Source organism: Myotis lucifugus, unplaced genomic scaffold, assembly GCF_000147115.1.
Source record: "Myotis lucifugus unplaced genomic scaffold, Myoluc2.0 scaffold_4, whole genome shotgun sequence".
Lineage (NCBI taxonomy): Eukaryota > Metazoa > Chordata > Mammalia > Chiroptera > Vespertilionidae > Myotis > Myotis lucifugus.
Genome location: NW_005871052.1, coordinates 6625841 through 6652190, shown reverse-complemented (window position 1 = coordinate 6652190; position 26350 = coordinate 6625841). Strand labels below are relative to the sequence as shown.

The 26350-nt window shown below is 38.8% G+C and overlaps 1 protein-coding gene across 2 annotated transcripts in view; it reads right to left on the bottom strand.

Annotated features, from left to right (window-relative positions):
- Nucleotides 1-13652: 13652 nt before the first annotated feature.
- The window catches only part of MAGT1 (magnesium transporter 1), a 42767-nt gene continuing 30069 nt past the window's right edge, over nucleotides 13653-26350 (bottom strand). For both annotated transcript variants that reach the window (XM_006082831.2, XM_023764056.1), the window contains exons 8-10: nucleotides 20689-20763; nucleotides 17589-17679; nucleotides 13653-15711 (exon numbers count right to left, since the gene is read on the bottom strand). In XM_006082831.2, the coding sequence (XP_006082893.2) occupies nucleotides 15696-15711; nucleotides 17589-17679; nucleotides 20689-20763 (182 nt within the window). In that variant the 3' untranslated portion in view covers nucleotides 13653-15695. The remainder of the gene's footprint in view (nucleotides 15712-17588; nucleotides 17680-20688; nucleotides 20764-26350) is intronic.

The following is a 26350-nucleotide window of genomic DNA, read 5'->3' as shown; positions in this document are numbered from 1 at the left end:
CACTCACCCCCTGCCCCAGGCCTTCAGAACCCCATTGTCTGCGACCATGGGTTATGCAGATATGTATACAAGGTTTTTAGTTTATTACCTCCCACCCACCCACCCTCCTCTGACTTTCCTATAAGATTTCACACTCTGTTCCATGATTCCATGTCTTTTTTTTTTTTATGATTCCATGTCTTTGGATTCACTCCTTTCATCAGTTTATTTTGTTAATTAGATTTCATATATGAGTGAGATCATGTGATACTTGTCTTTCTTTGACTGACTTATTTCACTTAGCATGATACTCTCCAGGTTCCACCATACTGTCTCAAAGGGTAAGATATTCTTCTTTATTACTGCTGCATAGTATTCCATGGTTTATATAAACGTACCATAGCTTTTTTACTCACTCATCTATTGATGGGCACTTGGGCTGTTTCCAAATCTTAGCTATTGTAAATTGTGCATATATTCTTTCTGACTGGTGTTTCGGTTTTCTTAAGATATATTTCTAAAAGTGGGGTCACTGGGTCAAATGGCAGTTCCATATTTAATTTTTTGAGGAAATTCCATACTGTTTTCCATAATGGCTGGACCAGTCTGCATTCCCACCAGCAGTGTACTAGGGCTCCCTTTTCTCCACATCATCAAACCAGCACTTGTCATTTGTTGAAGGTAGCTATTCTGAAAGGTGTGAAGTGATAACTCATTGTTGTCTTAATTTGAATCTCGCTGATGATCAGTGACTTTGAGCATTTTTTCATCTCTCTTAGCCATCTGTATGTCCACTTTTGAGAAGTGTCTATTTAGGTCCTTTGCACATTTTATAATTGGATTTTTTGTCTTCCCTTTGTTAAGTTGTATGAGTTCCTTATATATTTGGATATTAATCCTTTATCACATGTATCATTGCCAAATATGTTCTTCCACACAGGGGGCTCCCTTTTCATTTTGTTGATGGTTTCTTTTGCTGTGCAGAAGCTTTTTATTTTGATGTAGTCCCATTTGTTTACTTTCTCCTTAGTTTCCGTTGTCCTAGGAGATGTATCCGTAAACATATTGCTATGAGAGATGTCTGAGATTTTGCTGCCTATGGTTTCTTCTAGAATTTTTATGGTTTCCTGACTTACATTTAGGTCTTTTATCTATTTTGAGTTTATCCTTGTGTATGGTGTAAGTTGGTGGTCTAGTTTCATTTTTTGCATGTATCTATCCAATTTTCCCAACACCATTTATTGAAGAGACTGTCTTGACTCCACTGTATGTTTTTGCCTCCTTTGAGAAATATTGAGTGTAATGACGTGGGTCAATTTCTGGGGTCTCTGTTTTGTTCCATTGATCTATATGCCTGTTCTTGTGCCAGTACCAGGCTATTTTGATTATGGTGGCTTTGTAGTGTAACTTGATATCTAGTATTGTGATTCCTCCAATTTTGTTCTTCTTTCTCAAGATTGGTGCAGCTATTCAGGGTCTTTTTTGGTTCCATATAAATTTTTGGAGCATTTGTTCTATCCCTGTGAAATATGTCGTTGGTATTTTAATAGGGATTGCATTGCATACTAGGTGTGCCAGTTACTAATGTGGATTCTTTTTAATAGATGGAGTTACACATATGTTGATATATATGCGATTTGATATGTATGCTATTTTGTTGCATTGACAGCAAGCTTCAAAACTTCATATGTCAAATTTGCTGAAGGTGTTAACACCATAGATATTTTTATGCTTAAAAATGTCGAATTTTGCCGAACCGGTTTGGCTCAGTGGATAGAGCGTCGGCCTGCAGACTCAAGGGTCCCGGGTTCGATTCCGGTCAAGGGCATGTACCTGGGTTGCGAGCACATCCCCAGTGGGGGGCGTGCAGGAGGCAGCTGATCGATCTCTCTCATCGATGTTTCTGGCTCTCTATCCCTCTCCCTTCTTCTCTGTAAAAAATCAATAAAAAATATATATATTTAAAAAAAATGTCGAATTTTGTGGGAAGTTTTAATTCATTACTTTATTTGAAGAAAAGTGCTGCTGAAAGTTATCATATACTTTGGGAAGCTCATGGTGAATATGCCCCATCTCAAGATACTTGTGAACGCTGGTTTAAACGCTTTAAAAGTGATGATTTCGATGTGAAAGACAAAGAACGTCCAGGTCAACCGAAAAAGTTTGAAGACCAACAATTGCAAGCATTATTGGATGAAGATGCATATCAAACTCAAAAACAACTTGCAGAAAGATTAAACATTCCTCAGCAAACAATTTCTGATTGTTTACAAGCAATGGGAAAGATTTTAAAGGAAGGAAAATAGGTGCCACATCAACTGAACAAAAGACAAATGGAAAAATGAAAAGTCATCAGTAAAATGTTGCTTCAATGGCACCAAAGAAAGTCTTTTTTGCATCGAATTATGACTGGTGATGAAAAGTGGATTTATTCTGAGAATCCCAAACGCACAAAATCATGGGTTGATTCAGGTCAACCATCAACATCGACTGCAAGGCCAAATCGCTTTGGAAAGAAGACAATGCTCTGCGTTTGGTGGAATCAGGAAGGTGTGGTGTATTATGAGCCTCTAAAACCAGGTGAAACCGTTAATACTGACTGCTACTGACAACAAATAATCAACTTGAACCACACTTTGATCGTGAAATGACCAGAATGTGCCAGAACACACGGCAAAGTAATTTTGCTTCATGATAACGCACCATCACACACTTCAAAACCAGTTAAAAACACGTTAAAAGATCTTGCCTGGGAAGTATTAACCCACCTGCTGTATTCACCAGACTTTGCTCCTTCAGATTACCATTTGTTCTGATCAATGGCACTCGCACTTTCTGAGCAGCACTTCAAAACATACAAAGAAGTGGAAAATTGGGTTTCTGAATGGTTTGCCTCAAAACAAGAAAAGTTCTATTGTTATGGTTTCCACAAATTACCTGAAAGATGGGGGAAATGTGTAGCTAGCAATGGAAATTACTTTGAATAAAGCACTTTTGATGTTTTTCTTGAAAATACTGTGTTTTCTTTTATTACAAAATCCGCCGTTATTAACTGGTACACCTAGTATATAGATTGTCTTGGATAGTATGGACATTTTAATGATGTTGATTTTACCAATCCATGAACACGGAATATTCTCCCACTTTTTATATCTTCTTCTGTGTCTTTTTTAAACGTCCTGCAGTTTTCTGAATACAGGTCTTTTACCTCCTTGGTTAAGTTTATTCCCACATATCTTAATTTTGTTTTTAAAATTTCTCTTTCTGTAAGTTCACTATTGGTATATTAAAAAGCCATAGATTTCTGGGTGTTAATTTTGTATCCTGCTACATTGCCAAATTCATTTACTAAGGCTAGTAGTTTTTGATGGAGTCTTTAGGGTTTTCTACGTACAATATCATGTCATCTGTGAATAATGAAAGTTTTACTTCCTCCTTTCCAAGTTGGATGTATTTTATTTCTTATTCCTGTCTTATTGCTGTGGCTAAGACTTCCAGTAGTATGTTGAATAAGAGTGGTGAAAGCAAATATCCCTCTTATTCCTGTTCTTAGGGGAAATGGTTTTAGTTATTGCCCATTGAGTACGATGTTGGCTGTAGGTTTGTCATGTATGGCCTTTATCATGTTGAGATATGTTCCCTCTATTCCCAATTTGCTGAGAGTGTTTATCAAAAATGGGTATTGGCCCTGACCGGCTTGGCTCAGTGGATAGAGCGTCGGCCTGCAGACTGAGGGGTCCCAGGTTCGATTCCAGTCAAGGGCATGTACCTTGGTTGCGGGCACATCCCCAGTGGGAGATGTGCAGGAGGCAGCTGATCGATGTTTCTCTCTCATCGATGTTTCTGACTCTCTGTCTCTCTCCCTTCCTCTCTGTAAAAAATCAATAAAATATATTTTTTTAAAAAAATGGGTATTGGGCCCTGGCTGGTTTGGCTCATTGGATAGAGCATGGACCTGCAGACTAAATGGTCCCAGGTTTGATTCTGGTCAAGGGTACATGCCCAGCTCGTGTGCTCAATCCCCATTTGGGAGTGTGCAGGAGGCAGCCAATCAATGATTCTCATCATTGATGTTTCTATCACCCTCTCCCTTCCTCTCTGAAATCAATAAAAACAAATTTTTTTAAATGGGTGATGGTTTTTGTCAAATCTTTTTTCTGCGTCCATTGATATGATCATGTGATTTTTGTTTTTCAATTTCTTTGTGATGTATCATGTTTATTGATTTGCAAATATTTTACCAACCTTGCATCCCTGGAATAAATACCACTTGGTCATGGTGTATGATCTATTTAACATATTGCTAAATCTGATTTGCTAATATATGTTGAATATTTTAGCATCTATGTTCATCAAGGATAATGGCCTGTAATTCTCTTTCTTTGTACTGTTTTTTTCTGGTTTTGGAATTAGAGTAATGCTGGCCTCATAAAAAAAGCTTGCAAGTGTTCCTTCCTCGTGGATTTTTTTTGTAATAGTTTGAGGAATGTTAGTGTAAGTTCTTCTTTGAATGTTTAGTAAAATTCCCCTGTGAAGCTGTCTGGACCTGAGATTTTGTTTGCTGGGAGTTTTTTGATTACTGCTTCTATTTCATTCATTGTTATTGGTCTATTCAAGTTTTCTGATTCTTCCTGATTTAGTTTTGGGAGTTTGTATTTTTCTAGGAATTTGTCCATTTCATCCACATTGTCCAGCTTATTGGCATATAGTCATCCATAGTATTTCCTTATGATTCTTTGTATTTCTATGGTGTCAGGAGTTACGTCTCTGCTTTCGGTTCTGATTTTATTTATTTGGGTCCTCTCTCATTGTTTCTTGTTGAGTCTGGCTAATGATTCATCATTCTTATTTATCCTTCCAAAGAATCAGCTCTTGATTTAATTGATTTTTTTGGTATTTTTTTTAGCCTCTGTTATTTATTTCTGCTCTAATCTTATTTTAGGTATCTTTTATTATTAATAAATCTTTATTGTTCAGAATATTACAATGTTCCTCTCCCCCCAACCCATAGCTCCCTTCCACCCGGTTCCCTCCCCACCCCATGCACTTACCCCCCTCCCACTGTCCTCGTCCATAGGTGTATGATTTTTGTCCAGTCTCTTCCCTCACCCCCATACCTCCTTTTTAAAAATATTTATTTATTTATTTATTTTTATTTTTTAAATTAAATCTCTATTGTTCAGATTATTACAGTTGTTCCTCTTTTTCCCCCCTCATAGCTTCCCTCCACCCAGTTCCCACCCCACCCTCTGCCCTTACCCCCCCCCACACACACTGTCCTCAACCATAGGTGTATGATTTTTGTCCAGTCTCTTCCAGCACCTCCACACCCCTTTCCCCCCGAGAATAGTCAGTCCACTCCCTTTCTATGCCCCTGATTCTATTATATTCACCAGTTTATTCTGTTCATCAGATTTTTTATTCACTTGATTTTTAGATTCACTTGTTGATAGATGTGTATTTGTTGTTCATAATTTGTATCTTTACCTTTTTCTTCTTCTTCCTCTTCTTAAAGGATGCCTTTCAGCATTTCATATAATACTGGTTTGGTGGTGATGAACTCCTTTAGCTTTTTCTTATCTGTGAAGCTCTTTATCTGACCTTCAATTCTGAATGATAGCTTTGCTGGGTAAAGTAATCTTGGTTGTAGGTTCTTGCTATTCATCACTTTGAATATTTCTTGCCACTCCCTTCTGGCCTGCATAGTTTCTGTTGAGAAATCAGCTGACAGTCATATGGGTACTCCCTTGTAGGTAACTGACTTTCTTTCTTTTTGCTGCTTTTAAGATTCTCTCTTTTGCCGAAACCGGTTTGGCTCAGTGGATAGAGCGTCGGCTTGCGGACTGAAGGGTCCCAGGTTCGGTTCCGGTCAAGGGCGTGTACCTGGGTTGCGGGCGCATCCCCAGTAGGAGATGTGCAGGAGGCAGCTGATCGATGTTTCTCTCTCATCGATGTTTCTAACTCTCTATCTCTCTCCCTTCCTCTCTGTAAAAAATCAATAAAATATATATATATAAAAAAAGATTCTCTCTTTGTCTTTTGCTCTTGGCATTTTAATTATGATGTGTCTTGGTGTGGTCCTCTTTGGATTCCTTTTGTTTGGGGTTCTCTGCACTTCCTGGACTTGTAAGTCTATTTCTTTGACCAGGTAGGGGAAGTTTTCTGTCATTATTTCTTCAAATAGGTGTTCAATATCTTGCTCTCTCTCTTCTTCTGGCACCCCCATAATTTGGATGTTGGTATGCTTGAAGTTGTCCCAGAGGCTCCTTACACTATCTTCCCATTTTTGGATACTTTTTTCTTTTTGTTTTTCCAGTTGGGTGTTTTTTGCTTCTTCGTAATTCAAATCTTTGACTTGATTCTTGTGATCCTCTAGTCTGCTGTTGGAACTTTGTATAATATTCTTTATTTCAGTCAGTGTATTAGTTTCTTAATTTCTAGTTGGTCCTTTTTCATAACCTCGACGGTCTCACTAGATTTCTTGAGGGTCTCACTAAATTTATCGGCGGTTTCTAGAAAATTCTTGAAAAACCTTATAAGTGTGGTTTTGAACTCTATATCCAGTAGTTTGCTTTCCTCCATTTCTGTCATTTGTGTCCTGTTTCTTTGTCTCCACATTTTTTATGCTTCCCTGTGTTGATAGAGTGGCTTTCTGTGCTAGGTGTCCTATAGGGTCCAGTGGCTCAGCCTCCCCAATTACCTGAGGTGGACACTCTTGGTGCACCCCCTTGTGGGCTTTGTGCACAGTCTTGTTGTAGTTAAGCCTTTATTGTTGTAGGTATCACTAGGGGGAATGGACCTCCAGGCCAATTGGCTGTGAGAATCAGCAGTGTCTGCAGTGGGAGAACTTCTGTGCTGGAAACACCCCTCCGGGGCAAGACTTGCTTCAGTGGGGCTTTGGTGCTCACTGAGTCTGCCCCCTGAGTGTGTCCTTTATGGATCCAAGGAGCTGCAATCTGGATGGTCCCACTCTGACCACCGGGCACACTGGCTCCTGGATCTCTAAGGAGGTGCTAATCTAGCCTCTGCCTGAGGCTACCCAGCAGGAGCTCAGCTGGGAAGCAATGCAAGTTGCCGTGGGGCCTTGGTCCAGCTGCAGTTTGTTAGGTAATTTTCAGATTGCAAAGGGCCAGGCCTTTCATATGCATAGCTGGCACACAGCTTGCGCAAGGCGGGGGTCCCAGGGGATCAAAAGGGCGGAGCAAGCAGCTATGGCTTCCCTCAGAGGCCCCACTTCTTGAGGTCCCCTATCAAGATCCACGGGGCGGGGGGTGCGGCCTCAGGTCTCCTGGCCTGGTGCCGGGGCAGAGGGCACAGCCTGAGGTCCACAGTCAAAGCCTGCTGGGCAGGGGGCACAGCCTGAGGTCCCCTGTCCAGCCCTGCTGAGTGGGGGGCATGGCCTGAGGTAACCCCGCCTGGTGCTAGGGTAGGGGGCGCGGCCTGAGGTCCCCTGTCAAAGCCCCGTTGGGCGGGGGTGTGTGGCCTGAGGTTCCCCATCAAGCCCTGCTGGGCAGGGGGCACGGCCTGAGGTCCCCTGGCCTGGTGCCAAGGTGGGGGGCGTGGCCTCAGGTCCCCCGTCAAGCCCTGCCAGGTGTGGGGCATGGCCTAGGTCCCCCTGCCTGGCATCAGGGTGGGGGGGACGTGGCCTCAAGTCTCCTATCAAGCCCCATGGGGGGGTGCGCAGCTTCAGGTCCCTGCTGATTGCTCATTAAGGTTCATTACGGGAACTCAGCCTTCGCTGTGGGTGCAGCCATCTTGTGTTACAGAAACCCCCCTCTGCTGTGGGTCCAGCCATCTTGTGTTACAGAAACCCCGTCTCCACTGTGGGCACTGCTATCTTTGTGGCAGAGTGACAGTAAATTTGCATATCCCCCCTTTATTATATAGGATGAGTATTGCTACTCCAGCTTTTTTTTTCTTTTCCATTTTCATGGAAAACATTTTTCTATTCCTTCACTCTCATCCTGTATGTGTCTTTTGTTCTGAGGTGGCTCTCTTGTAGACAGCATACAGTTGGGTCATGTTTTTGTATCCATTCAGCTACCCTATGCCTTTTGATTGGAGCGTTGAATCCATTTACCCTTAGGGTAATTATTGATAGGTACTTATTTATTGCTGTTTTAATTCTGTATGCCTAGGTATCTCTCTGTTGCTTCTTGTCATTACAGCAGTCATTTTAGCATTTCTTGTAATGCTGGCTTGGTGGTGATGTACTCCTTTAGCCTTTTTTTCCCCATGAAGCTCTTTATTTGACCATCTATTTTCAATGACAGCTCTTCTAGATAGAGTAATACTGGTTTCAGATCCTTGCTTTCCATTACGTTGAGTACTTCATGCCATACCTTTCTGGCCTGTAGAGGTTTTATTGAGAAATTAGGTGTAAGCCTTATGGAAGCTCCTTTGTAGGTAACAGTTTGCTTTTCTCTTGTTGCCTTTAAGATTCTCTCTTTGTTTTACATTTTTGCATTTTAATTATGATGTGTCTGGGCGTGGGCCTGTTTGGGTTCTTCTTGCTTGGGGTTTTCTGTGCCTCCTGAACTTGCGTGACTTTTTCCTTTACCAGGTTAGGGAAGTTTTCTGCCATTATTTCTTTAAATATATTCTCTACTGCTTTCTCCCTTTCTGCCTCTTCTGGCACACCTGCTATTCCTGTATTTTTTTAAAAAAATATATATTTTATTGATTTTTTTACAGAGAGGGAGAGGGATAGTTAGAAACATTGATAGAGAGTTAGAAACATCAATCAGCTGCCTCCTGCTCACCCCCTACTGGGGATGTGCCCGCAACCAAGGTACACGCCCTTTACCGGAATCGAACCTGGGACCCTTCAGTCCGAAGGTCGACACTCTATCCACTGAGCCAAACCAGTTAGGGCTCTATATTGTTTTGTTTCACATTGTCCCACAGCTCTCTTAAGCTGTCATCCTGTTATTTGTTTTTTCTTTTTGGTTCTCTGATTGAGTAATTTTTTTCAACCCTGTGTTCTTAATTCACCAATTCAATCCTTAGCTTCCTCTAATCTGCTGTATATTCCTTCCAATGTGTTCTTTATTTGTGTTATGTCATTCTTTATTTCAGATGGTTCATTTTGTCATAGTTACTATATGCTGTTGATCATCTTTTTTTCATGCTGTTGATCATCTTTACCATCATTACTCTGAACTCTGTTTCAGATAAATTTCTTATCTCTGTTTCATTTATCTTTTCTTCTGGAGAATTCTCTGGTTCTGTCATTTGTGGTTTTTCCTCTCCTCATATTGGCTGCCTGTTTGTGTTTGTGACTATGTACTAGGTATATCTGCTATGCTTCTCAATCCTTAGTGTAGGACAGTGTTAAATGCTGTTTCTGACTAATTAGATCAGGTAAAGGCTCAAAGCCTCCAGACCAGCAGTTCTCAACCTGTGGGTCGCAATCCCTTTGGGGGTCGAACGACCCTTTCACAGGGGTCGCCTAAGACCATCGGAAAACACATATATAATTACATATTGTTTTTTGTGATTAATCACTATGCTTTAATTATGTTCAATTTGTAACAATGAAACTGGGCGTCACCACAACATGAGTAACTGTATTAAAGGGTTGCGGCATTAGGAAGGTTGAGAACCACTGCTCCAGACTGATAGGATTAGGACTTGGATTGCCCTCAGGCAATTGTCCTCAGGTGTGGGGAGAGTTTTTTTCAACAGGGTGAGGCAGTTGCTTCTGCCTGGAGGCTAATTTTTATTTTTAGTCTCTTAAGTGGCCTCTGGAATTCCACATGATGGGGCAATGCGTTTTCCAATAGGGTGGGTCAACTGCCTTCTCCCCAGTCAAGGCCGTCTGTATAGTAAATGTCTGTGTGGGAAAGATGTCCTCCACTGTGTGAGGAATTGACTCAGCACAGGAAACTGGGGTGTCTGCCTTCTGGGCTCTCACCCCAGAGCTCTGAATCCTGGCTTCTTCTCACACAGTCCACTCTGCCATCCCTCTGCTGGAGCACAAAGTGGTGGCTCTACAGGGAATTTTGTGCATTGGCCCTTTAAGAGGGTGCCTGGTTCTAACTGGTTTGGCCTAGTGGATAGAGCATTGGTCTATGGACTGAAGGGTCCTGGGTTCAATTCTGGTCAAGGGCATTAATCTTGGTTTCAGGCTCGATCCCCAGTAGGGGGTGTGCAGGTGGTAGCTGATGCATATTTCTCTCTCATCGATGTTTCTATCCCTTTTCTTTCCTCTCTGTAAAAATCAATAAAATATATTTTTGAAAAAGAGGGTGCCAGAATTTCCAGTCATCTATCCCCGGCAGACAGCAACCCTGCTGCTTTTCACAGCCAGATGTTATGTGGGTACCCTTCTCAGTTCTGATGCTCTCTGCTGGGAGGTTCAGTTTGGGGATTAGACCCCAGAATTCTCAGAGGCAACCCCCCACAGCTGACATATCTCTTCAGAACTTCAGTTGCTGAATGTGGGAGCCCAGCCAGCCCTTTCGTGCCTCCATCCCTCCTACCAGTCTCTGCGCAGTCTCCACTTTCCATTCTTGGGTATCAGGTATCAGGTTTCTCTCCAGTGTTTTGTTGATTATTCAGGAAGTTTTCCTGTATTTTAGTTGTGATTCCAGTTTGTTCCTGTGAGCATGTCTATGCAGCATCCACTTACTCCTCCACCATTTTTAATCTCTGAGGTGTATTCAGTTTTTAAATCTAACAACTACTTTGGGGGATTTTCCCACCTCTCTGGGGTTTGAATGTGGCTTGTGTACCATATACTGTCTTTGAAGTTTACAGTTAACATGTTTCTCCTCTTCCCTTGCCCATGGGAGTCTCCTCTTTGACTCCTTCAAGTTCGCTGCTTAGAGTGAAAGTTCAGCAGGCAGGTAATCATGCTGCAAGTTCTTTTTGGGCCTCTGACAAAGGGAGTGATCAGTGAAGGCCATCACTATCTTGGGTTTTGCAAGGCTAGGTGTTTTTGCTACCCTCTTGCAGTCCGGGACCCCTCAGGGGATGTCCGACTAATGGATACTAAGTTGGCAGTCAGACATCCCTCTGGCAGCACGGAAGCCCTCGGGAGATGTTCAACTGATAGCTTAGTCCTCCTCCCTGGGCGATTGGGCCAAAGCTGGTAGTCAGGCATCCCTCTGGCAGCCCAGGAGCCACCACCGCTGTGCTCGCAGCTGTCAGCCCAGCTTGTGGCTGAGCAGAGTTCCCCCTGTGGGAGAGCACTGACCACCAGGGGGCAGCTCCTGCATTGAGCTTCTGCCCCCTGGTGGTCAGTGCACATCCTAGCAACCGATCGTCCCACCATTAGGGTCAATTTGCATATTACCTTTTTATTTATTGATTTCAGAGAGGAAGGGAGAGGGAGAGATAGAAACATCAACGATGAGAGAGAATCATCAATCGGCTGCCTCCTACAAGCTCCATACTGGGGATTGAGCCTGAAACCCAGGCATGCTCCTTGATGGGGAATGAACCGTGACCTCCTGGTTCATAGATCGACACTCAACCACTGAGTGACACTGGCCAGGCCAGTATTTGTCTTTTATGACTGCCTTATTTCACTTAGCATAATGTCCAAAAAAGGTTTATTTGTGTTATGTGTCAGACTTTCCTTCCTCTTTAAGTCTGAATAATATTATTGTACGTATATACCACATTTTGTTTTTCTATTCACCCATCCATGAACACTTGATTGGTTCTACTTTTTGACTAGTCAGAATAATGCTGCTATAGATATAAGTATGAAAGTATCTCTTTGAGGTTCTGCTTCTAATTCTTTTGGATATGTACCCAGAAGTGGGAATTGCTGGATCATATGGTACTTCTATTTTTAATTTCTTGAGGAACCTCCACACTGTTTTCTGTAGTGGCTGCACCATTTCAGATTCCTACTACCCAGCAGTATACAAGGTTACCAATTTCTCTACATCCTTGCCAACACTTATTTTCTGTTGTGTGTGGTTTTTTTTTTTAATGGTAGTTATTCTAGTAGGTATGAGGTGGTATCTCATTTTGGATTTGATTTGCATTTCTCTTATGACAGTCATTGGTATTTTCCTCCATAATTACACCCAGGAAAAATTGAGAGCACAGAGCAAAGGAATGTACAAGACAAAATTCTGAAGAGTAATCTCTAGGCTACTGTTCCTGCCTCCCTTCTGAATAAAAGCCTTTTGGTGTCCCCAATTAAATTCTACTTTCATGGTTTAAAGAGAGTCATACTAGAAACTCCTCCCTTCTGAAGCCTGCATCAGTCCCTGTTGGGTAATGCTTCTCTCATTAGGATCCTTCTCCCAGCAATCTAGATGTGAGGAAGCAATCAAGGTAAACTAACTATGGTTTCCATGTCTTTAGGGAATAATTTATATTTCTAAGTGAAACCTAATCCATAGGGAATTTGCAGTCAATGGGAAACGTGTAGGCATTCCTTAGAATAACTTTCAGTAAATTGTTTCCCCTCTCTAGGGCAGGTTTTCTTTAGCAGTTGAAATGAAGGGGCTGATTAAACAGTATCAAAGTCCCTTTGGATTTAACTTTCTCTAACATTAAAATATGTAATAGTAATAGCATACTATTATAGTTTTTGATCTTACCCTTTTTAAAAAAATTATCTTTATTGCTGAGAGCATTACAGATGTCCTCCCCCCTTTATTCCCTCTTAATTTTATCCTTGCTTACAATTTGTCAGAACCCATTTAAATCTAGATGTGATATTAATATATTGGTTTCAAGTGCATCCTTTCTAAAACATATTTCAATGCATATTATTAAACAATTTACAGTTTAATGGCCTCCACAAGCATTTCAGCTTCCTCATAAATCTGACTATAAAACATCCTACATTTCAATTGATTTAATTCAACACCAAACGTGAAAATCACCAATGATATCTATTCAAAATTTAAATACATCTTTAATATTTTGCACCACAGAACATCAGTGTTAGAAGGAACACTGGCGTGATTTCGTCCACTGCACTCACATTAAAATAAATAGGTCCTTGCCCAAGACAGTTTGGCTCAGTGGATAGAGCATCGGCCTGTAGGCTCGATCCCCAGTGTGGGGCGTGCAGGAGGCAGCCAATCCATGACTCTCTCTCATCATGGATGTTTCTATCTCTCTCTCTCCTTCTCCCTTACTCTCTGAAATCAATAAAAATATATTTTTAAAAATATTAAAAAATAAATAAATAGGTCCAGGGAGGTTCAAGTGATTTGCCTATGGTCACATACCTAGACAGAAACAGAGTAAAGCCTAAAAGTTATTTAAAAGCCAGGTCTGTTTATTTCCTGTCCAGTGTTTCTACTCCATGTTTGCAAATGTTGTCCAGTATCATATAACTTGATAATCTGTCTGGGTAACTGTTTCAAATCAATTATTTAGTACCAAAAGGGAATTAACTAGTCACAGTGTTTACCGACTGGGACAAAAGCTAGATCAACCGTTGAAAACAGCTATTCATCTACTTATCTTGGCTGTTTTGACTAATCTAATGGGTGACAACACTAATGAAGGATAATATATGGAATCCTAGAAGAATGCAACTCAACCTAGAATTTCCTTTGGCCATCAAATTCACTTGTCATTAGGACAATAAGAAAGTTAACTGTATTTTCAAAATGGAATATCCTAATATTACAATACTAGTTTAGAGTTTTAAATTCACCCCTCTTTCGATGTTAATAAAAAAAAACTCAGAATTTAGATTGCAAAAGTTTATTGATATGGTCAAAAAGCAAACAGCCAGAGATTTGGTTATCTTTGCCACTACAATGTGTCATTTTGAATAGTATTTTTAAAATGTATAACAAATAATATTTAAACCATTACTAGAAAAGTAAAGAGCCTAAGGCACTTCAGATGAAAGCTAATTTCAAAATTTTCACAAAGTTAACACTATTCTAAGTGTAGTAAACCTGCTTTCTACAGATTTTAGCCAGAATGCAACTTTTCTCCTTACAGAAAAAGAATGTGCTCTTAAGGGAGATAAAACAAATGCAACAAAACTGTCATTATTTCAATGCTCATGGCAAAGTATCTGGAGCTATACAGATTACATGGCAGTAGTATTCTCCTGGTCAGTCTATACAAATCAGGGCATCTTAATACAAGTCTCATAGAAATCACAGCATGAATTTATTTGGCCTGAGACAAGTAAAAGAACAGCAGATAAGGTATCCAGAATCACAAAATTTATAGGGGAGTAACTAACAAAAAGTGGCTCCATTAAAGAGTAAAAGGTTGACTATAACCCTCCACCCACCAATTCTAATAAAAAAAACACACAAAAAGACCCTACATGAAACATTTCTTCTTAGACAATTATATCCATCTCTTTCTGCAAACCTCTATTATATAAGACTTCTAGATCACCTGAAAGGCTTATTAGATAGTAAATAGTAGAAGGCAGTCACAGTATTATTTTGATTCAATACTTCTCAAGTTTCTTTAAAATTTTTTCTCAATCATAATTCTCGTATCTCCATAATAGTGTCATTTCAGTATACTCTTCATAACTATGGGAAGATTATAACTAGATCTAATGATAACAATCAACTTTCATTCTTCACAGAAATTTCTTTAGCACATATGGTTATTTCCACTGACAAAAAAAAGACAAAATTGAAACAAAATCCTTTTAAATGTTTACTTTGTTTCTCCACTTAAAGTGGAGAATAAAGGCTAAAATAATAGCAAAAACAGAATAGCTTTCAAGAAACATTTAGTTTCTATTCACAGGCAATAACAATTATTTTGTAACCTTCTTTTCCTAACCTAGGGGAGTTCTTTTCCTAAACACAAGGATTATTAAAATATTTTGTAACTGTAATACAGTAATCAAGTTAACCAGATAAATCTATTTTTTCTCTTAGGTACAAATGAAATAAGTGACAATCTCTAATTTGCAGAAACATTTTAGACAATTTTTAAGTTACACTGATTTTTAGCACTATGCTACATTTTTATTATAGAGTGGGCCACCTTAAATAAAACTAGGAAGACAGAATGAACCTGAAATCTTTCCAAATACAAGGTAGTTACTTCCATACTTATGCAGAAATCATAATCCTGTACTTAGAGATACTTTTTTTTAACATCTACAGCCACCAGGAAGCATTGACAGTCAGCACTGTATTTCAATAGGAAAGATGGAGGAGGAGGACTGGCTAGTCTTTTTCTAAAAGCTAGACATGTACTCTGAAGAATAGTATTCTATTTTCAGAAGACCACATAGCACATATGACTTCTCTGCTGGAAAGGAAAGATGTGCAAAAGTATACACATCCATGCAAAAATGGAAAAGCTAACATTGGATTCCTGATGTAGTTATCTGTAACAGGCATATGCAGGAACACCTAGTCAGAACCAACCCCCCACTACCACCTTTGGATAAGATAAAATCATATGGCCAAAAGTTAACTAAAGTATTTTTGAACCTTGTTCTAATTAAGATGAAGTTATAGTTTTGAACTTTTCATAAAATTCTTAATACTACTAAATTAAAGATTCCATAAAGTTCACTGGGAAGGGAAGGTAAAGTGGAAAATTGTATCCAAATACTTCATGATTATGATAGGAAATTGCTGTTAAGGCACTACACATCTTCTTTGGTTAAATGATTAACTAAATCACTTGAAAAAAAAGAGGTAATACAAAATACACAAATTGCATTCTTCTTTTCATACACTTTTTCATTTTTCAATTTCCATTACTCCAGTGTCTACATATCTCTGGGATCCTTTTTAGCTCATCAGAAAGCTGAAACAAAAATATATACCAATCTATTAGTCTCTGAAATAAAAGTAGGCTTTAAATATCTTGATTTTAACAGAGCAAAGAATGTTTGGGTGCATGTATAATAAACTTTGAGTATCGATAACAAAAAGTGAGAAACCCTCAGATACTGAGGTAGTCTTAGGAGAAAATGTAATAGATATAACTTCAAGTTAAAATATCTCCTGAAGAGCCCGGCGTGGCTCAGTGGTTGAGCATCGACCTATGAACCAGAAGGTCATGGCTCAGTCTTCAGTGTAGGGCGTGTGAATCCCAGTGTGGGGTGTGCAAAAGGCAGCCGATCGGTAATTCTCTCTCATCATTGATGTTTCTATCTCTCTCTCCCTCTCCCTTCCTCTCTGAAATCAATAAAAATATTTTAAAAAATATATCCTGAAGATAGACACCAATTAATAATTGAATTAATCATGATGATCAAATAAGTAACAAAAGTCCCAGCAAAATTACCCTTGTATCCCAGTTAGTATTCTACAGAGTAGAAATTATTTTAAAATATACTTACACAGAACAATGAAAGTATAAAGTTGGGAGGTTATAAGTCAAGAATCTAAGACCTGCCCTGACCAGTTTGGCTCAGTGGATAGAGCGTCGGCCTGCAGACTGAAGGGTCCCAGGTTCGATTCTGGTCAAGGGCATGTACCTTGGTTGTGGGCACATCCCCAGTAGGGGGTGTACAGGAGGCAGCTGATCGGTGTTTCTCTCTCATCGATGTTTCTAACTCTCCCTCTTCCTTCCTCTCTGCAAAAAATCAATAAAATATATATTTTTAAAAAAACAAAAAAAACCCAAAGACCTAATAGGTTTTAGTCTTAAATAAGTTTGCAAGAAAAAAATGCAAGATTAATTTATGTTGTTCATTGATTAAAAGGCATCTAAGAATGTCACAATATAATGAATCAACTAGGGAGTTGTTCAAAATTATATACTAAAAAGTTGAGTTAAAATATAAAGATTGAATTTAGGTTTAAAAATATCATTTGATATACTTTACCTTTGGTGTTCATAATCATTTATACAACAGGAAAATATTGTATTAAAAGAATAGGAATTACAGTAACTGGCACTCAGGTTATAAAATTAAACTAAATTACAACAACCCTAATTATGTACATTTCTCTTGGCTATTAACAGAGTAAAATCGAGAACTTATAACCAGGAGAGTAATTTCCTTCCTGAGCCTGAGAGATCTCTATGAAGATTTCAAGATGTTCTTACACACTCTTTCGTACACTGTATACAAACTGGATTTTCATCAAATGTTCTGTTTATGGCATAAAGAGCCCTGAAAAGTAGAGGTAAAAAGTCTTCAAAAACATTTAAAAATAATTATCCCCTTGCCCTGGCCTGTTTTGCTCAGTGCTTAGAGCATCAGCTCTCAGATCGAAGGGCCACAGGTTCGATTCCTGGTCAAGGGCACGTACCTTGGTTGCATGTGGGAGGCAACCAACTGATGTGTCTTTTTCTCTCTCCTCCTCCTCCCTCTAAAAAATATCCTCAGGTGAAGATTAAAAAAAATAATAATTTCCCCCTCAAGAGGTAGTATTGCATGCACACAAGGAATTGTGTGGGTAGATATGGCATAAAATGTTCTAATTATTGTGTTTTATAGATTTCTAGATTAAATTAGGTGATGTTAGAATAACCCTGAAAGATGCTCCTGAGAAATCAAATATCATTGTCCATTATATAATTAAACTAATTTTATATGATATAAACCTAAATTAAGTTAAAGCCTATCTCTTTGCTTTACAAGCAAGAAGCAAAAAAAAAAAAAAGAAGTATTATAAAGCAACATGAGCTCTGATCTTTGTAAATATAGGTAACCACTATGTAAATCATACCTATATGGATATCCATGATATTTAGATCTGAAAATAGAGAGCAACCAACTGAAGAATAATACAACGAGTCCAATACCAGCCACACACATTACTGTAGAAAAACAAAAGCAGAGTAAAATGAGCATGTTAAGCGTAATGATGAACCAGGGCATACATTTTAGTCTACACTTTCAAGAGTGAAAAAACAAGAGCTATAACATTGGTTAATCTCAACTTTCCATCCCCATTCTTTTCTCTTCAGGATTCTGCCTTTTCCTTTAATTTGTTCTATTACAATATAATAGAGTAGCTTCATTTACATAGTTGTGCAATTTAATTGTATGAATTAATGAATTCCTTTAATGCCATGATAATCAAGAATTTAGTGTTAAAAAGTTTTATTAACAAGAAAATTACTTATTAAACTCCTTTTAAACCCTTAAATATGGTTTTATTGATAAATACTGACTTAAAGACATCTGATCACATTGTAACAGTCTCACTTGAAAGTACCCTGCATAAGTAACTACATTACCAGGCATATGCAGGAACACCTGGTCAGAACCAACGCCCCACTACCACCTCTGTATAAGATAAATCATATGGCCAAAAGTTAACTAAAGCAGTTTAAGGAACTCATTCAACATGGATGCCTCATTTAAATGAGGGGGGAAAACCCTGATTCCTAAATTCTTTGCATTAAGCTCATATGCTCTGGTTTAGCATAGCAGTTAATGACTTTAACTCCAGATACTGATCCCACAATGCTCAAGTATGATTCCCATAACTTGAGACTCTTTGAGTCCCTGGACTAAGACTGGCTACGAAGCATAAAGGTAGGGATGTGGGAAAGCATGTGTGCTACAGCAGAAGCTTGAGTGAAATATACTTATTGGCCAATAATAAAAACAAATTTTAGTTTTCTTATATTAGAACAATTCTTTTTCCCTTTTTAATTTTCACACAATACGATTAGGGGCTAAAATGTAAAAGTTAAACATATGTAAAATACATATAACAGCTGATTCTATTACATTTTCAAAGTGTGTATACATTTTTTGGGATACCCTATATATACAGTATCACTCTATATGTTTTATTCTACTTTTTTCACAGAACATATCTAAAAGTACTTAGGGCAGTTCCTGGTACACAGTAAATGCTAATGAAATTTTTATTATTATTTGTGATTATTTCATCAGGTTAAAATCTTAGAAGTAGATCAAATTGTGATTATTTTAATGTCTTCAAAATGCTTTACAACTTAAATTCATGCCAGCAGTATAGCACCCAGATGGCCTTTTTCCAGTAATGAATACAGAAATAGGCAATTTTTAAAAAGTCAAGCAATTAAAAGATGTATATTAACTGAATAAAAATTGATACGTTATGTTTTTCTAATATGTAAAAATTCACTTTAATGTAGCAAAATAAGTATCTTTCAAATTTGAAATCCAATGTCATCATCATTTTTTAGAAGAAAAAGTGAGGTTTAGCTAGGTTAATTTTGATGACATTTAACTTTTAACCGTAAAAGAAAAACTCGCACTTAAACTGATTTCTTTTAAGTAAAATAAAACTATATTGTTAGCATTTCTTTGCAACAAATAGCAATGTGTGAATATTCTAATATATAAAAAGTCCATGCAAACCAATAAGAAAAGGACTAAGACTCTAATAGATAAATGGCAAAAAGACAAAAAGATGTTTTACAGAAAGAAAAGCACAAACAGCTAATAAGCATTTAGGAAAATATTCAATTTCACTAATAACCGAAGAAGTACAAAATAATATTAACATCTCCCCCTTATCTGATTAGACAATAAACACACATGCACACATGCTTTGTTAAGGTTACCTAATACTGATGAAGTTACAGTGAAAGAAGCATTCCTAAATACTGCTAGTAGGAATCTAAATTATCGTAACATTTGGGAAAAGAAGTTGGCACCATCAGTTTAAAACATCAAGAGAACTGAAACTACTCTTACACAGAACCACACAGTCATTCTACTTCTAGGAATCTACCGTATGCTATTGTTTTTTTTTTAGTGTTTTTTTTTGTGGGGCGGGTGAAATTGGACAACTTGAACATATAGGTTTTAGGTGTGGGTTTCTATGTTACAAGATCTGTATATTGCACCATGTGCTCACCACTCAAAGTCAAATCTTCTCTTGTCACATATATTAGAACCCCTTTCTCCCCCTACCTTAAGATATTAATATGAAACTAGAGGACCGGTGCACGAAATTTGTGCGTGGGGTGGGGGTCCTCTCAGCCCAGCCTGCAACTCTCCAATCCGGGACCCCTCGGGGGATGTCAGACTGCTGGTTTAGGCCCGATCCCGACCACAATCCAGGACCGCTGGCTCCTAACTGCTCACCTGCCTGATTACCTCTAACTGCCCCCCTGCCAGCCTGATCACTCCTAACCTCCTCTGCCTGCTGGCCTGATCGCCCCTAACAGCCCCCCCCCCACCAGCCTGGTCACCCCCAACTGCCACCCCCTGCCAGCCTGGTTGCCCCTAACTTCTCCCCCCCACCACCAGCCTGGTCGCCCCTTACTGCCCTCCCTGCCAGCCTGGTCGCCCCATGCATCCTGCTGTTCGGTCTTCCATCTGGTTGTTTCAGTCGTGACAGCCCCTGGCTTTTTATATATTAGTATGAGGATAAAGCTTAATATACCATGATATTCACTAAAAAAGACTTTATCATAATCAAAGAGAAAAACTAAATGTAAGCAAAAAATCAGAATGGTTAAGTAAATTACAGTATGGAGCATAAATTTAAAATTATGTAGAGGAAAATATTTATTAGTGAATTACTTAACTCCAGATAAAAAGGGGGAGTACAAGATTCAAAATTTGATACTACAATTTAAAAGATGTTTTACAAATGGATAGAACTATATTACAACATTAAAATTACTTGTTTTTATTGGTGGAATAATGGATAACTCTCTGCCCAAATGTTTCATACTCCTATTTCACCTCACATTTTCTATAATTACTTTTAAAATAGTAAAGAAGTAAAATGACATACTTATAAACAAGAGGGAAAATGATTAGAGGACATGCTTTTTTCCTGTATTAAAGGCAGATTGGCATATGATGTGACTTACTCTTTCGCTTTCCAATATCCATGTCAGATGTAGCAGCTTCACATAGAAGTACCATCCCTAAGGTAACCCCACCATCTTAAAAAATTGTTTAAGGAGCAATTCACATAGACACAAAAGACATACCACTTTAAAGAAAACGATAATAAATATATAAATCTACATTTAATTGTATAATACTATAAATAAGTAACCTTGTGTCTATACAGCATAAATATTTACTATGAAAATATAATAAAAGCATTTAGGTTGAACTATTACTTTATTTGTAAAAATAAAATTTGGTATTTTAAACAAATATCCGACTGTAACTCATAGATGAACTATCAGTTTTCCTGAAATTTTACTTTGATATAACATTCCTGGACAGTCTTCCAACTTTTGCTTCAACCTCATACACATTTTAAAATACTACCCTGCTGGCATGGCTCAGTGGTTGAGCATCAAGCTATGAACCAAAAGGTCATAGTTTGATTTTCACTCAGCGCATATGCCTGGGTTGCAGGCTTGATTCCCAGCGTGGGGTGTGCAGGAAGCACCTGATCAATGATTCTCTCTCAACATTGATGTTTCTATCTCTCTCTCTCTCCTTCTCCCTTCCTCTCTGAAATCAATGAAAATATTAAAAAATAAATAAAATATTAAATAGACATCTGAGTAATATTTCAATCACCCTCAAAAAATAACACATTTAAAATATACACCATTTAGAAAAAATAGCAACTAATTTTTACTTGAAAAACAACTTCTCAAAAATTCTCCAGAATTGCAACAATTAGCTTTTAAAGTACAAATTACTACCTAATTTTGTCCTATTCTAATAAAAAAAGAAAATTCTACATACCATGACTTCACTTTCAGTCTGCTTAATATAGAAGCTACATAAATACAAAATAGACATTTTCAGTAAATAGGTAACATATGGCATGGTTGAATGCTAAAATAAACAAAATTGATACAAACAGCAGGTAAAAATGCCCAAATTAATTATGCATACATGCATGCACACTGTATGCTCCGCATGTGGGTATACTTAAAGCAGAAAGGGAAATAAAAGTGTTCATATAAGGCCTAAATTAATAACTGGCTCTCTAATTTGTCTATTCATCCCTTCATTACCATCTTGCGCTTTCTCTTCCATAGCCTCTTGTTAGGAATGATGCCTATTCATCACATTTTTAGTTGCTTGGCTAAATCTTCTTCTCCAGAGATTATTTTTTTTCTTACTGATGTTCTTTATATCCTGGTATATATAAAGACTGATCATTTCTATAGGCTTTGGTTACAAGGTACTTTAATTAATGGTTGACACTTTTGTATTTGAAAAGATTCATTTTTGTATCATTGTCTATATGCTTTTTTTAAAATGAGCTTTCCATTTCAAAATATACTACCAAGGTTTTTGTATTCTGTTCTTAGCTCTCAAGAACTATGATGCACTTCCTTGTGTATTGCTTCATTTCATTTATTGATTCTTCAAACTTTTACTAACACTGCCTACTACTATAGGCAGACACTGCCCTATACTATATGTTAGAGTTAAAGTTGGATGAAATATAGACCCTTCCTTGGACAAGTTTACACTCTAGTGCGGGGATACAGTGAAATAAAGAATAATTATGATTAACTAATCATAATTAAATGTTACTCTGGAAAAACTGAATAGAAAATAGAGAAGGTAGTATTCCATAACATACAAGAACTGGGCTATTAAAAGAGCTAGTAGAATCAAAGTACCTTAATACATGATGAAGGCAAATATATTTGCATAAAATGAAACCTAATTACAAAATTGTGGGAAAATGTTTAAATTACCTTGATTATTACTGTCCAAAGTAGATTTAAACAATGACCTACAATGTTTTGCCTATTGAATTAGCAGTTTACAAAAATGACAATATGGCGAAGACTTGCGAGGGATATCAGAGCACATTTTTCTGGCAGCAATCCTCCCCACCGCCCCACCTTTGTTTTTTTAGCAAAAACCTTTTGGAGCCCTGACCGGTTTGGCTCAGTGGATAGAGCGTCAGCCTGCGGACTCAAGGGTCCCAGGTTCAATTCTGGTCAAGGGCATGTACCTTCGTTGCAGGCACATACCCAGTAGGGAGTGTGCAGGAGGCAGCTGATCGATGTTTCTCTGTCATCGATGTTTCTAACTCGCTATCCCTCTCCCTTCCTCTCTGTAAAAAATCAATAAAAAAAAACCCTTTTGGAAAGCAACGTGGACAAAACATCAAGAGCAAAAGACAGTTTCACACGCTTTGTTTCAAATCTTACTGTTGGGAATTTGGAGATATGGCAAATTATTTTTATATCTAAGAAAACATTTTTTGTAATGTTCAACAATAGAATAATTCAATTATAATATATCCATTATATAAACACTAGAGACCCGGTGCACAAAATTCGTGCACAGGTGGGGTCCCTAGGCCTGGCTGGAGATCAAGGCCAGGCCAACTGGGGCCCAAAGGCCCCGGCAGGGTCACGAGAGGAGGCGACAGTCGCCGGGCTGGGCGCAGAAGGAACAGACGCCTGGCGCCGATGCCGCCACTGCGCGGTTCCGTGCCTCCCCCCTCCTTCCCTTAATGCTGTGCCACCACCATGGCGGGCGTGTGGCAGGCTGATCAGGGACTGCAGGCCTGGGGGAGGGACAGGCCTGGGGGAGGGACAGGGCGTGGCTGCCAGCCCCGAAGAGGGAGCTGGTCCTTGGCCCCCCTGAGAAAGGGGTTGCGTCTGCCACCACCCACCCCCCGGTTCCCCGCCCCAGCCCGGCCCTGCCCCGATCAGGTAATTGGGGCCTGCTGACCTGGGGGGAGGGACCACGGGAGGTTGGCTGTGGGACTGCACTGACCATCAGGGGGTAGCTCTTACATTGAGCATCTGCCCCCCTGGTCATCAGTGTGTGTCATAGCAACTGGTCGTTCTGGTCGTTTGGTCGTAACAGTCGCTTAGGCTTTTATATATAGATTAGGAATGATGACTATTTTTCCTTGCCTTATTTTCTTTAAAAAAAAAACATATTTTTATTGATTTCAGAGAGGAAGGGAGAGGGAGAGAAACATCAATGATGAGAGAATCATTGATCGGCTGCCCCCTGCACAGCCTCTACTGGGGATCGAGCCCTCAACCTGGGCATGTGCCCTTAACTGGAATTAAACCTGGGACCCTTCAGTCTGCAGATCGATGCTCCATTCCCTGAGCTAGGGCCTTGCCTTATTTTCTTATTTCTCTGTGATTCCCATGCACTTTTGTAACTATGAAGGCCATACAATGATATAGAAAATGCTTATAATACATTAAGAAACCAAACTACAGTTAAAGTATGTCTTCTTTTTAAAAAAAAAAGGGGGGGGGGAAGGGGTAGACAGAATCATCAATGAGAGAGAACATCTATGAAGGAGAACACTGATTGGCTGCCTCCTGCATGCCCCCTACCAGGGATTGAACCTGAAACCTGGGCATGTACCCAGAGCAGGAATAGAACCAGTGACCTCTTGCTGCATGGGTCGATGCTCAACCACTGAGCAACACTGGCTGGGCTAAAGTACGTTTCTAACTATAAAAAAAGAACCCCTCCCTCCAACCCCTCATTGTAAAAGTACAAAGAATATGAGCAAAGAATGCAAGAGATATGCAAAAAATAAACACAGAGTTTAATAATAGTGTTTTAGATTATAGGTGAAAAAATTCGATATTGCTACCTTATTATTTTTTTCAAGTATAACTATTATTATGATTAATATCATAAGCGACAGATAAAGACAATTTTAAAAAATCATTTCTGAGTTCAATACAATCAATAGTTATAGACCTTGTTCATGTCTTAGTACAGCTTCTACTTTATTTAATTTAAATATATTTAATGTATGAGTCTATTTATGTAAAGTTAAAAAATAGGTAAAACTAATCCATGGTGCTAACAATCAGGACAGTAGTTAACTTTGGGCAGAAAGGAAGTCGGATGTCCGAAGATGGCCGGTCAACCCAGTCTAGTTAGCATATTACCTTTTTATTAATATAGATTATACTTTTCAGCTCACCATTCCATGGCTGAATAGATTAAGTCTTTTGACTCCAGACTGAATTTTTTTTTTTTTTAAATATATTTTATTGATTTCTTACAGAGAGGAAGGGAGAGGGATAGAGAGTCAGAAACATCGATGAGAAAGAAACATCGATCAGCCGCCTCCTGCACATCCCCCACTGGGGATGTGCCCGCAACCCAGGCACATGCCCCTGACCGGAATCAAACCTGGGACCCTTCAGTCCGCAGGCCGACGCTCTATCCACTGAGCCAAACCGGTTTCGGCTCCAGACTGAATTTTAAGCAGGTAAATTTATTTTCCATATTACATAATATTGTTTTAAGAAAATATAATATCCCCAAATGTTCAATTAAAAAAAAAGACTTAATTTTTTCCCCCCAGAATGTTTCCTTAAAATATCTCTATTAAATCACTGACATAGTTTGGCTCAGTGGATTGAGCATCAGCCTGAGGACTGAAGGGTCCCAGGTTTGATTCCAGTCAAGGGCACATCCCCAGGTTGTGGCCTCAATCCCCAGTCCAGGGTGTGCAGGAGGCAGCCGATCAATGATTCTCTCTCATTGATGTTTCTCTCTCTCTCTTCCTGAAATCAATAAAAATATATTTTTTTAAAAATCACTGACAAAATAAAATGGGGAAAGATTTACAAGGGCAGGCAAAAGTAGGTTTACAGTTATATGTGAAATAGTTTATTCTTATATTATTATTTATTAATTATTGTATTATTTATCATGAACAACTATAAACCTACATTTGGCCACCCCTATACACAACCATTTACTAAAGGTGGTATTTCCAGGGGTTTTGATTTTTTTCTTTCTATAGTACTTAAACTACTGGTTTCTTACTGAATGAAGAACACTGTTCTCTGAAATCATACACTGATTCATATTAAACATTCCATTCCTGCCTGGACGATCAAAGTCCCTCAATTTCCAAGATAATTTTTTTTGTTAAAATATATTTTTATTTATTTCAGAGAGGAAGGGAGAGGGAGAGAGAAACATCAATGATGGGAGAGAATCATTGACTGGCTGCCTCCTGTATGCCCCCTACTGGGGATCGAGCCTGCATGTTCTAACCTAGAATCGAACCGTGATCTCCTAGTTCATAGGTCGAAGCTCAACCACTGAGCCACGCCAACCGGGCTACGAGTACAATTTTTAAGTAGCCTCAATTTACAACCAAAGTACAGAGTTTCAAATAAGGAGTTCTGAAGACAACAATTCACATTTATCCAAAATTTATAGTTTCCAGGAAACAGAACCCTGTCCACTTCACAGTCCCAACCTGAGGCTGACTCCTTTACACTTAGCCTGGTATTGCTTTGAGCTTATCAAGACATTGTTTCATTTACATTTCACCTAAACCCCACACCTTGCCCAAATCCTAGAACCCTATCTTTTCTAAGGTAAGATGTCCCTTGGTTCCCTTGATATGCAATCTACCTTGTCGCAAAATCCAATAAACCTGGCTTTATCAGACTGCAGGTTTATCCCTGGTGGTCTTCAGTTGATTAGGCTAAAGATAGATGATATAGTAATATGATTACAAAGATATTATGACTTGCATTGATAAGAGAGTAGGCTCAACCAAACTGTAGAGAGAATACTATAATG